The sequence below is a fragment of the Panthera tigris genome, chromosome C1 (assembly GCF_018350195.1).
Source record: "Panthera tigris isolate Pti1 chromosome C1, P.tigris_Pti1_mat1.1, whole genome shotgun sequence".
NCBI classification, from domain to species: Eukaryota; Metazoa; Chordata; class Mammalia; order Carnivora; family Felidae; genus Panthera; species Panthera tigris.
Window position 1 is genome coordinate 206810551 of NC_056667.1, and position 13812 is coordinate 206824362.

A 13812-nucleotide genomic window follows, 5' to 3' on the forward strand; every position below is an offset into this window, starting at 1 on the left:
CTCAGGCAACATTCATTGAATATTTACTTCTAATAGTCTTGGTGGTTCGTAGTTTCTAATGAGACATTGTCTCTGAATAGATTCTACCATAATCTTTGGAATCTGGGGCTGAGAAGATATTAGGGTGAACAAACAGCACTTTGCTTTTTTCTCCTCACCTTTGATAAAGGTAAAATGTGTTCTTATCCTACAGGAAGTGTTCCTTTTTACATGATCCCCTCCAAGATGATGAGTTCTAATCCTGAGGTAGACCCTTTGGACACATTTCTCCAATATATCGAGGACATGGGGATGAAGGCCTACGATGGCTTGGTTATTCAGAATGCATCAGACATTGCTCGAGAGAATGACCGCTTGAGAAATGAAACCAACCTGGCCTACTTGAAGGAGAAGAACGAAAAACGCCGAAGACAAGAAGAAGCAATAAAACGGTAAATATAAACACAAGTATTCTGAGTCTTGCATACACAAGGAATTCCATGAATTCTCACCTGTCTGTGATGTTGTCACCTGGTCAAGGCTGTGATGTTGTCAAGAAGGGGTTTGCCCAAGTTAGACTTGATGAGACCAAGTGAAATTGACACCTTAACTATAACATAAACACAATTCATCCGGCTCTCAGTTCTTTCACCGTAGCTAAGAAAAGTTATTTGCTTTTGTGTTGTGCATGTGGAGGTATAGCTGGGATGGGGAAAGAATTCAGTTTTCTTTAAAAAAAAAAATTCATACTTAACAACCCTTGATAAAAGCCCAAGGAAACACTTAAACACTTCATAGTCAATGTTTGATGAAAATCTGCACCTTTAATGGTCTTTGTTTATGTTTAATACCTTATAATAGTTCATCTTCTTAGATTATAAAAAGACTTATCAATAATTAGAGTTATATGAGCCTCTGAAGGCAGGAGGAACCCTCACTATGTGCTCTCAGTGCAGAGTTTTATGATGACTGCCAGGTGCCCCAGGTTCGTTGATATAAAATGATTTTATGTTGCAAAACCTACCCCCTACAAGCAAATAAGTGCCAGATTATGGCTTCCACATTGAGGCTAAATGTCCTGGGGCAGAAACCCAAAGTAGGATACACATCCTTTGATTTCCCAAAGAATGTTACAGTGTTTCCAGCATGTGTGTGTGTGTGTGTGTGTGTGTGTGTGTGTGTACCAGGGGTACAGGTAGAGGCATATTGTGTTATACAAAGTCTTCTTTCTTCAATAAGTTCTATTTACTAAGTACAAAGATTCAGAATTTAGAAAACTAATCCATGTCAATTAGCTGAATACTAAAAAATAATAGTTAAGGTATTTTAATAGTTGGTGGATGTTTCATCTAATCTGGTATTAATACTTGTACTTAAACTCTCTGTGAACATTATCACATTAGGGACAAGAAATTATTATTTTAAGATGAACTATTTTTTTTTTAATTTTTTTTTCAACGTTTTTTATTTATTTTTGGGACAGAGAGAGACAGAGCATGAACGGGGGAGGGGCAGAGAGAGAGGGAGACACAGAATCGGAAACAGGCTCCAGGCTCCGAGCCATCAGCCCAGAGCCTGACGCGGGGCTCAAACTCAGCCCAGAGCCTGACGCGGGGCTCGAACTCACGGACCGCGAGATCGTGACCTGGCTGAAGTCGGACGCTCAACCGACTGCGCCACCCAGGCGCCCCAAGATGAACTATTTATGGGGGCACCTGGGTGGCTCAGTCGGTTGAGTCCGACTTCAGCTCGGGTCATGATCTCATGGTTCGTGAGTTCGAGCCTCGTGTCAGGCTCTGTGCTGACACCTCGGAGCCTGGAGCCTTCTTCAGATTCTGTCTCTCCCTCTCTCTCTGCCCCTTCCCCGCTCACTCTCTGTCTCTCTTTCCTTCAAAAATAAATAAACATTAAAAAAAAAGAGATGAACTATTTATGAAGCTAGGTAAGGATGCTCTACCCTAATCATTTAGTGGCAAATACTTTTATGCAAAAGGTTTGAGAGAGAGAGAGAGAGAGAGAGAGAACTGGAAAGAAAAAACAATAAATGTTATGGAGGATTATTTTGGAAGAATGTAATCTTTCCATTTTGAAAATGGACATCTATGCTACTACCATGTATATAAATGTTTGCAAAATGACATACTTGATAAATATTGCCACAATTGCATATATTTAAGTCCATACTTGTTGGGGACTATGTTATTTTTTATTTCTACCCATTTTAGTTGGTATCACAGATTTCCTTCTATGATATGTTAAATGTCCTTTATATAGGACAACTTTTTTTCTCCTGGGAATTACTTCTGATGGATTTCTGTATGTAAGTGAGCATTTTACTTTTATGAGAATGAGCTTTCTAAAATTCATAACAAAAAAGGATGGCCCACTAGACTTCTAAAACAATTTCACCTCTAAAATGAAAAGTTTCCTGATCTTGATATTAAAACTCAATTGTTCATTCTTTTTTATAGCCATATAAATAGAATTATTTGCAGAATAGTTTCATTAGATTTTACGGTACTGAAGTGTGCTTATCACTGTATCTGTGTTTCATCAACAACATTTAGAAGAGTTCTAGCTAAAGATATTAAGACAGAAGATGTTTAATTTTTAAGTAGCTTACTGGTAAGTGTTCAAAGAGACGTAACCAATGACTCCAGAGAACTCTGAAGTCAAAGAGATGGGAACAGGGTTTTGGTAGGTGGCAACATAGCAAAATTCTGTCATTGCATAATAAGTGAGGCTGAGGAAATTCAGTTATTTGCAATTTGAGTTGGTCTCTGCTAGATTAATAAGTCAATATTTTCTAGTATCAAGTTAGAAAGCACATAAGTATAGAGAGTTTAGATCATACATTGAATTGAAAAAAAAAGTCCCCAATGATCTGGACACCTTTATTTCCACATAATGCTCTCAGCATAAGATAAAACTTTAGCCTAGCTCTGTTTGTGAATAGAGCAAAGAACAGGAGTTAAGTTATCAATCATGTTGTGTTTAGCTGGTGTTATTCATGGGAGAATTACAAAGATTTGTGATTTGTCAGTTTGACCCAATGAGGTGGGATTTTGGATATCACTCCATTTAGAATTTCTCCCTAGATGTGGGCAGATAGAGCGGGAGAATAAACCAACTTTGTAGGCATGAGAATGGCCAACTGGAGGTAAACAAACCTACAGGCGCTAACAAAATGGGCTTATGTTCAGGTTGAATTCTGACCACCCCCTGAAATAAGGCATATTCCTCGTCATAAGGAATAACACTGATTCAGGGCATCTCACACCTGAGGTCAAGGTGAATGAAGGCAAAGAGCAAACAATGAATGCAATATGCAACACGGTTGCTGATGTCCAAGCTACAATGTAAGTTTCATGAGAAGAATCATTCTATTTTTCTATACAGGTCTTACAACAGGATCTAATGTAAATGCATTGTTCAATAAAACTTTACTGCTAAAATGTATTAGTTGATTGGAGAAATATGTGTTGAAATTTTACTAATTGTCAGGCAATGTTCAAGACTTTGATGAGATGGCAATGAACAGAACAAAGTTTTTGATTATAAGGAAGCTACATTCTGAGGAAACTGTGAATAGGAGACAACACTAAACATATAAGTGTATATAAATAGGGACGCCTGGGTGCTCAGTCGGTTAAGCGTCCAACTTCAGCTCAGGTCATGATCTCACACTCTGTGAGTTGGAGACCCGCATCGGGCTCTGGGCTGACAGCTCAGAGCCTGGAACCTGCTTCGGATTCTGTGTCTCCCACTCTCTCTGTTCCTCCCCTCTCATGCTCTGTCTCTCTCTCTCAAAAGTAAGATAAAAAATAAAAAAAAAAAGTATATATATGAATATTTATAAGAGGTGGTAAAACAAAGCTAGGCAAAGGAGATAAAAAACAGAGCCAAGGGAAGGCCCCTGAGATGATGACAGAGATATGAAGTGTATGGCTATTGGCAGGAAGAGAATTCTAAGCAGGGGGAATAGGAAGTATGATGTGTTCTAAGAAAAGGACAAGAAGTCACACAGTGACCAAGGCAAGGATTTAGGGCATGTAAGTCTAGACTGGTAGTGAGCCATCAGGTAATGTAGAGCCTTATAAACTCGTGTGTTTTATTCTGAAGGAGAAAACAAAATTTGTTGGAGATTTTTGATCAGAGGTGTGACTTGTGTTCACCGAACATTTTACCAGGATTACTCTTGCTCCTGTGTTGAATAGACCGATGGGGCACAACCAAATGTAAGACGTTCAGATAGAAAGCCTTTGCAGTAATTCAGGTGAGAGATGATGGTGGTTTGGACTAGGGTGGTAATAGTAAGGGTGGCATTGGGGAGCCTGGGTGGCTCATTCAGTAAAACATCCAACTTCCGCTCAGGTCATGATCTCATGGTTGGTGAGTTCGAGCCCCACATCGGGCTCTGTGCTGACAGCTCAGAGCCTGGAGCCTGCTTCAGATTCTGTGTCTCCTTCTCTCTCTGCCCCTCTCCTGCTTGCGCTCTGTCTCTGTCTCTCAACAATGAATAAACGTTAAAAAAACTTTTTTTAAATTTAAAGGTGGCAAAAAATTATCAAATTATGGCACCATCAAAATTTTCTAATTGGTGTGATGTAGTAGTTGAGTAAGAGAAAAAACACCGAAGATGGCTTTCCATTTGTTTTGCTATTGTTTTGTGTGTGTGCGTGTGCTTGTGTGTGTGTTTTTCTTTGTCTTTTGCCTGAAACATGAGAAAAATGATGTTTTCATTTAACGAAATGGCAAAGACTAGAGAAGAAGTTTGAGTTAACTGTTAGAGGAATAAAAGATCAGCTGTGGCGCCCCAGTTTTGTGAGCCTTTTTGGATGTCCAAGTGGAGAATGCTGGATAGGCAGTTGATCCAGGATTTATGGTAAGATCAAAGCTAGAGACACAAATATGAGGGTCCTCATAGTCTATAGACTTGAAAGCATGAGCCTGGTTGAGTATACCTAGAATCTAAAATTAGAGAGGGAGGGGTGCCTGGGTGGCTCAGTTGGTTAAGCATCCAACTCTTGGTTTCAGCTCAGGTCATGATCTCACGGTTCATGGGTCTGAGCCCTATATTGGGCTCTGTGTTGACAGCATGGAGCCTGCTTGGGACTCTCTCTCTCTCTCTCTCTCTCTCTCTCTCTCTTTCCCTCTCTGAGCCCCTCCCCTGCTCTCTCTCTCTCCCTCTCTATCAAGATAAATAAATAAACTTAAACTTTTTTTAAATAAAAATAAGAATAGAGAGAGATGGGAGAAGCACCCAGGACTGTTCCCTGGTATGCCTGTCTGCCTCCATGGTAGGGACAGTAGTTGAATCCAGGAAGAACAGCCGTGAGAGAGGGGGAGAACCATGTAGGAGGGTGATGTCTTGGAGTGAAGTGACAGAAGTGATCAAAGAAGAGAGATTTTTGGGTGCCTGGGTGGTTCAGTTGGTTAAACATTCGACTCTTGAAATCAGCTCAGGTCTTGAACTCAGGGTGATGAGCTCAAGCCCTGTATTGGGCTCTGTGCTGGTCATAGGGCATACCAGAAGAAGAAGAAGAAGAAGAAGAAGAAGAAGAAGCAGCAGCAAGAGAAGGAGAAGGAGGAGATTTTACTGATGGATCAACTATGTTGAGACCTGAGAATTGAAGCCCCTTACCACACTGGTGTTGTTGACAAGAACAGTTCTGGTGAAAGGCTGGGGACAAAACCTCATGAGACATAGGAAGAATGGAACAAAAGCAGAATATAGAGAACTCTTTTGAGGGTTTTGAGGCTAAAGAAATCACAAAATACGGTGAGTAATTGTAGTGGGAGGTGGGGGTCTATGGTACTTCATGTTTCTTTTTCTTTTCCTTTAAGAAGAGAGAAAACTAGCTTATTTAAAATGCTGATATGAACGATTACAATAGAAAGGGAAATGTTAATGGCTTAGACACAGGAAGGAAAAATGACTGTGATTATGTCCTTGAGTAGGTGGGAAGGGTTGGGATGTAAGTCATCTTGGGAAAAAGCACAGACTGCTCAGCCATCGTAGGAAAAGGGATGGCCCAGGGTACAGATGGCTGAATGAGCCTGAATGAATGACTAACTCTGCAACACAAGGCCCTGGACCCGGTTCATCCTATCCCAACACCATTGTGTTACTTCCACAATTTCCACAGCTGTTCGCGTGGTACGATTTGAAGAGGTTCTGGAATCCTGATTTAAAGTATGAATATCTTTGGGAAGAACAAAACACTAGCAAAGCCTCCTAAATCATTGAGACTTTCGATGTCTTTCTTTTCCCAAAGCATGGCCCATGTACAACAGGGAGACACAGAAGTCTCTGGATGTTGTTGGGGGATGGGGTCTGAGAGAGAAATGTCAAAGCAGTCAAACGCATGGTGACTGGACAAAAGGAGGAGACCAAAGGCCTCCATGTGACTGTGCCAGGGCTGGCTGTGGGTATCTTACGTTAGCCCATCTCAGTATCCATTATAATATCCAAATGCAACTTGATTTTGCTTATATAGTGACCAGTATTTTGAAATCCTGACAATTTTTTTTATTTAAACAATTTTTTTAAGGTTTATTTAGTTTTGAGAGAGAGCACAAGCAGGGAGGGGGCAGAGAGAGAGGGAGACACAGAACCGGGAGAAGGCTCCAGGTTCCGAGCTGTCAGTGCAGGACCTGATGTGGGGCTTGAATTCACAAACCGTGAGATCATGACCTGAACCGAAGTCCAACACTCAACCCCATGAGCCACCCAGGTGCTCTGAGATTCTGACAATTTAAAACATAATAATCTTTTATTTTCTTCTTATAATACATTTTTGGAATTACTTCAACTTTCTTAATAGAAAATACATGTTTCATATTTTTGAAAACTCCGTGGCAAGATTCTGGTCACACAAGCGTGCTGGGGTTTCCGCGTTGGCAACGGAGGCAGAATACTCACATCTATCTTTAACACACATTTTAATATTTCTAACATGTAATTTAGCCCAACTGTTAAGAAAATTCTACATGACATTAATGAACACAGTTTAATCAATTAAAATTCTTTAACATGTCTGCTGAATGCCTTCTTAAATATATGCAATGGTTTCATACATGAGATCGAAAGGCTGAAAATCTAAAGATGGGGCATGTTTGACCTTGAAAAGGCATTGATGATAATTCTCTGTGAAATATGCCAGTTGCAATTTCAGAAATGTGCAGACTGCCAAGGATTGCTTAAAAAATGGAAATAGGATTTCATATGATTGACCTTCTGGATCACATATGTGCCGAAATGCCTTTTGTGTTGAAGCTGGGAGGCTTAAAACACTGAGCTCTTAGAAAAAGAATCTCCTCACCCCTTTCTCAGTGTTGCACATCATTTAGGCTCTCTGAGCCCAATGCCATATATATTTTTTTAGTTTTATTTATTTATTTTGAAAGAGAGAGAGTATGTGAATATGAACAGGGGAGAGGCAGAGAGAGAGAGGAAGAGAGAGAATCCCAGGCAGGTTCTGCATTGTCAGCACAAAGCCCGATGCAGGGCTCGATCTCACAAACTCTGAGATCATGACCTGAGCTGAAATCATGAGCCAGATGCTTAACCGACTGAGACACCCAGGTGCCCCCCAATTCCATATTTTTAAACTAACTCGAGCCCCTTGTCACTACTAACTTTCTTGTGCCTTCACTGCCATTTCTCACATGAGCTTTTACTGTCAAGGCTTTTGGGTGAAAACTTCTAAATAAATAAAAAGTGATGTTTTCAGTGCTTCCTTTAACAGCCCTGAATAACATTTGATGAGAAAGAAAGGGAGAGAATGACTTAAAGGAGAAAAGTGCATGGAGAATGAAAAAAAATGATTTCAGTGGCTCATCATTTCTGCTATTTTAAATCCTAATGGTTTTGTTCAGGCACTGTTAAATGAGACTTACTTTTTATTAAAAAGCCTGGAAGAAAACAAACACTCAAAACCTATAGCTTCAGATGAGTGAGCTCACTTGAGGTGGGTTATAAAACTCCAGTTTGTCATAGGTGGGGGCGAAAAGGGATATTTAAGAGACAGGAATGAAGTTATGTTGGACCACTGATGCAGCACAGGATACAGACATTAAGAAGGAAGCAACTTAGGGGCGCCTGGGTGGCTCAGTCGGTTAAGCGTCCAACTTCGGCTCAGGTCACAATCTCACAGTCCGTGAGTTCGAGCCTCATGGGCTCTGTGGTGCCAGCTCAGAGCCTGGAGCCTGCTTCGGATTCTGTGTCTCCCCCTCTCTCTGCCCCACCCCCACTTGCGCTCACTCTCTCTCTCTCTCAAAAATACATAAACATTAAAAAAATAAAAAATAAAAAAAAGGAGGCAACTGACCAAGAACAGGATGTGGCCACAGACGACTTGTGAGGCTGTACCTGTGTGCACCTGTGAACATAAGACCTGTTTTAGAGGTTCGCTGTGTATAAGTAACACCTTGTTTCGGACATCAGGTAAGGCTATCCATTGAGGAGGAGGGACAGTCAAAATGAGTATCCGGTGTACCAAAAGTACATTGAGATTTGAAGCTTCCTTTTAAGTGAATTTTTCCTTCTGGATTATGGAACTTGTCCCTACACTGTCTCATTTGACTATTAGCCACAGTCTTTTGAAAACAATATAGGAAATATCCCTTCAGTTAAAAAAAATGTTACCACTACATGTTTTTCTGAGTATGTTTTCTATTATAGGAAGGGGTTGGATTTTTTTTTTTCCTAATGAAACAAATGTTACATTAGTGAAATTCTCCCAAACATTGCAAGTCTGGAAGACAGCTCTCAACTAGAGGAAAGTGGTTCTGTCACAAAGGACTACTTAGGCTGATTAGGAACATCTCTGTTCCCTGTGGATGCCCTCAAGGGATCTATATGAGGTTATATTTCCTCTTTAAAAGTGACAGTCAGAAATGGAATTAGATTACTTACGGCTCCTTAAAAAAATACATGCAATTCTACATTAGTATGTATACTTGGAAGTTATTTATATTTGAAGGTTTCAGTATTTCTGTTAGTCAGAGAGAAACAAAGAACAGCTAAAGATCCTTTTAGACCATAGAGGGGAAAAAAAAGTAAAAATAAAAATGAAGAAAAGATTGGCTTTTCTTTTTCAAAAACATTGTTCCCTAAAAAGCAAATTGTTCTAATACCAAAGTTTTGAATTGGTAAATATTTTAAATAATGACCCAAAGACATAATCACCCAGAGAACTCTTAAGAGAGGAATGTTAACAGCTACATAAATCCTCTTTAGATAGTTATGGCTTCTCTGAAATCATACTCATGATTTGTGGCTGAAGACTTTATGGGAAGAGAGAGCATTTACTGACGTGCATTTTAGCCAGCGATCTATCCATCCAGTGCCTCAGGAATACCCACTTTGGTCACGAATAGAGAATCTCATTGGGTTTGCTTTAATTGGGGGCATGTAGAAAAACGAAATGCCCTATTTGTGTATCAAAACAGATGTGGAAACACCTTTGCTCAGGTGAGTGAGGACAGTGAAATGAACCAGGCTTCGGAAACATAACTGTGTCAACTTTCAAAAATACTCCACAGCTAGTCTTAAAATCTTTAGAAATCCTCTATAGCTGGTAGAGAAATAGTCTACAATTAGCTAAAGCTGCTATGCTTGGAGCCTAGGAAGCAAACTCAAAAAGCCCTCAGCCATAATCCTATCTAGAATGAAACTCAAATCTGCAGCATGTCAGGGTTTTGCTGGAATGAATCAGCTGATCTGATCTGATGTGAATTTCTGACCTAATTTTGCTGTAGGACTCAGTGCTCAGGCAGAGAAAACAAGGTTAATGTGTTGATAAGGGGGTGAGATTAAACAGGCAGACAGTGTCTTAATAACCCTCTCTCTAATTTCAGCTTCCTCTTGTGTTTGTGATTAATTCCAATCACTTTTCTATTAATCATTTCAGGGGGACCTCAAGCTGCTTTGCTTGTTTTCAGGTTAAAATTATGCAGCCAGATTTTCTTTTCTCTTTTTCCGAAGATAAACAAGATACCCAGGTCTGGAAGTCATTTTGGTTACGACTCCAAATGTATGGGGAAGTTTCTATTCAGAGAGTCATACAATTAGAAGACAGAATTCAATAATTCACCTTGTCCTTCCCTCACTGATTGCTTTTTATTGAGCCAGAAGCCAAATCTACAAGGGCTGATCCTAAATAAATTGATTTATTGAAAGTGTTCCACTTTTTTTTCTCAGTGCTGGTGGGGAAAGTTAATATTAATGAGCATATATCCAGGGACACCACTTATGCTCATGAATATTAGCTTTCCCTGCTTAGCCTAAGGACATCACATTGGTCCATTCTGGCCATTATGCCTATTCATTTTGCAAGTCAAAGTGGTGTCTTCCATTGTCAGGAAGGGTCACCACAGTCCTGAGATGATTAAGGCAAACGCTAGCATTTATCTATTTACAACATACACTGCATCGATATTGGTAATAAGGATGATTTTAGGTTTTTCTCCAGTCACCTGCCAAGACAGATTAGAAGCCATCTGGAGAGGGGGCCCTTTATGGCTCATTTAAGATAAACTTCCTTCTCTTTCTCACGTACCTTCTTGAGAGCTATTTTGACTTGTGGTTATTTCGACTTTCATTATAGTCTGGACCAAGCACTGACTTTACCTTTTAGAGATCTCAGTGTCTGTTCCATATCTGAAATAAATACACAGATGTTGGTTGGCAAGAGGAGGGGCTTTCAGAATATAACCCCATCTGGACCAGTCGGTCAGCATGAGGATTAAGCTCTTTTAATGCTGAGGAAATTGCAGCAAAGAGTAGACCTCCCAAACCTCCAAAATTATGGCATCCTGAGTGACTGAAAAGAAACCCATTGGAAAACGTAAGGTAATTTTTCTTTTAGAAGTAGTGTTAAATATTTAGAGATGGTTATAGATTAATTAGGCAACAGCTTTCAGCCCAGGGCTGTTTTTTATACTCTTCAGGCTCTCGGAGGATATTCTCAATCTTTAACTAAACGTGGCCTTTGTAAAATGTTCAAAAACCCAGATAAGGGAAAGGAATTATGAGTCAGAGGATTTTTTAGCTACTAAAAATGCAACATGGCATAGAGAACCTGTCTAATGTAGCAAATGAAACTGCTAGAGACTGCACATACTAATAAAATAGCTCCTAGGCTCTGTCCAACGTGGATTTAGCCTGAAAGAAACGTCATCATTATAAATTTATAGATCGCCTTGAAATTAAGTTTAATCATGAACTGATGGAAGGAAAATCAAGCCCCCTCCCAAGATGAATCTTTGCTCAAGCCACATGCCACTAGTTAAAAAGTGTTTTCAATAACACTCATATTTGGAAATGCATGACAATATTCATGTCCATACTACAATGTGAATATTACTAGCTTGCCAGGAAGCAGAGGAAAAAAAAAAGATACAAACTTTTTTTTTTTTTAGGAAAGCACTTTCAGTAAGCTATACGAGGAAGATGCTTTAAAAATAAAAAGACCAGCATTTAAACTCCATTATTTTAATTAGCAAAATGCATTTTAGTCTTTGATTCAAGGCTAAGTATACCACTCAGGCTAACCTGATGTTTGAATAAGAAATGAAGTTGTTCAGCAATGAAGAACGTTACTAAGGAGACGTTTTAATATCCTATTAGGCTGATGTTTATGTGTGTTTCCTCGCTATTTTGTTTCTCTATGAAATGTTTCAGTGAGCATTTAGTGAACATCTATTTCACGGCAGGGGCTGTTCTAGGGGCTTGGGATAAAGCAGCAAACAAAATAGTAAAACTGTTTGCCTTTGTGGGATTTACAATCTCGGGGGAGTGGGATGAGGGAGACAGACAATAAGCAAGTAAAGTATAGAGTAAGTTAAAATGGGATGAGTTGTATGAAGAAAACTAAATCAGAGCATTGGAGCTCAGAGGTATGGGGAGAAGGCAATCTTACATAGATCGGTCAGGGAAAAGCTCACTGAGCATGTCACATTTGAGTGGAAAAAGCTGCACCGATCTCCAGGGTGACACGTTTTTGGGATTAAGAAACCTCCCGAGAAGCTATCTTAGGTGGGCACCTGTCTGGTACGTTTGAGGAACCTACCAGAGGTCAGTGTGACCAGAATGGGGCAAATGAGGAATGGGGTTGGATCATGACAGGACACTGTCGGGACTTTGGCTTTGACTCAGATGAGATGAGATGGGAAATCGTAGAGTTTTGAGACGCAGAATATGCCACATCTGACTGCTATGATTAAATGGAAGGTCATGCCGCCTCCTCTGTGGAGAAGCAGGGCTAGAAGTGCCAACATCAGTTGGGAGGCTATAAAAACAATTGTGAGGAGGGAAAATGCTGGTGCGGACCTGAGTCCGTGGACAGGGGGAGGTGTGGGGGAAGTCGAGATACATTTTTGAAGGTAGAGTTGATGGAAGTTGGTGACAGATTCAATATGGAGTTGAGACCAAGGTGAAATCCTGGCATTTTCACTAACTAGGATGGAAGGACAGCAGGCAGAGGGTTTTGGTGAGAAAGATTTTGAATATACGAAGTTTGATATGTTTATTAGCCTTCCAATGATTTGTTGATTTTTGTGGGGTTTTTTGCTTTTTGTTTTTGTTTTTGGAAATGTTTATGTATTTTGAGAGAGAGAGAGCCAGCTGAGAGCATATGCACACGGGAGGGGGAGAGAGAGAGAGGGAGAGAGAGAATCCTAGCACAGAGCCTGACATGGGGCTCAATCCCACAGACCGTGAGATCATGACCTGTGCAGAAACCAAGAGTTGGACTCTTAACCTACTGAGCCACCCACGCCCTGTTAATTTTGGTAAGAATTGATGTCTCAGTTTTGATCGTTTGTAGGCGGGAGACTGAATCATTTTAGAGAAATTTGAAATACTTTTATAAAACTCTCAAAGTTATACAGACACATGCACATTTAAGGCTGAGGACAGATTTTTTTTTTAAGTGTTTATTCAGAGGAGAGCGAGCTTTGTAGGTTAATCACAGCGAATGAACAATTGCCTGGAGGTCTCTGCATTGTGCAGAGTTAGTGGAGTTAGTAATCTTGATTCTGAGAGCTACATGATCCATATTCTCACACGCCCTCCAGTTTAGGGCAGAAATAAAAGCCTGGTCCTGTAATCTGAGACGTGAGACAAAAGGCAGGTAGGTGTAGACCCGCCAAAAACCTGACATTTCTGAGAAGAAGAAAAATGCCTCGACGATGGGTTGATTCAGTTATTAGTGCTGGTCATGTTCATTTCCGACCTTTTTACAATGATGGAGATGTAGATAATCAGATTGTTAATTGATGGGCATTGGGCACCTTTTCTGTTCTTAGGTATGACAATAAACCAGTAGATGATTAACCCATTGTAAACAGAAGATTTGGACTAACAGTGTGCGTGGGTGTAAGGAAACACAATCAAGTAGTGGGAAAATCCTAGCACCTAGACAAAGATGAGATGAGTAACTTGTTTTCTAGCTTTAGCGAGACCCATTAAAACGTCTCTTGATTATTTTTTTTAAATGTTTTATTTATTTTTGAGAGAGAGAGAGAATGGGAGAGAGACAGAGAGAGTGTGAGTGGGGGAGGGGCTGAGAGAGAGGGAGACAGAATCCGAAGCAGGCTCCAGGTTCTGACTTGTCAGCACAGAGTCCAACGCGGGGCTCGAACTCATAAACCAGGAGATCACGACCTGAGCTGAAGTCGGACACCTAACTGACAGAGCCACCCAAGTGCTCCAAAAAGTCCTTTAATCTTTACAGTTAAGTTTACTCGTTTGGTAATTGGAAGTAACAATATTCATTCTGTTGCATCGTTAACAGAAATAAAGAGAACAACATACAGGAAGCAACT

General features: G+C 40.2%; 1 protein-coding gene across 1 annotated transcript in view; it reads left to right on the forward strand.

Moving 5' to 3' along the window:
• The first annotated feature begins 210 nt into the window (after positions 1–210).
• Positions 211–13812, forward strand: part of NYAP2 (neuronal tyrosine-phosphorylated phosphoinositide-3-kinase adaptor 2) — a 252179-nt gene continuing 238577 nt past the window's right edge. Inside the window, exon 1 of the mRNA XM_042995489.1 lies at positions 211–431. Within this exon, the coding sequence (XP_042851423.1) occupies positions 211–431 (221 nt within the window). The remainder of the gene's footprint in view (positions 432–13812) is intronic.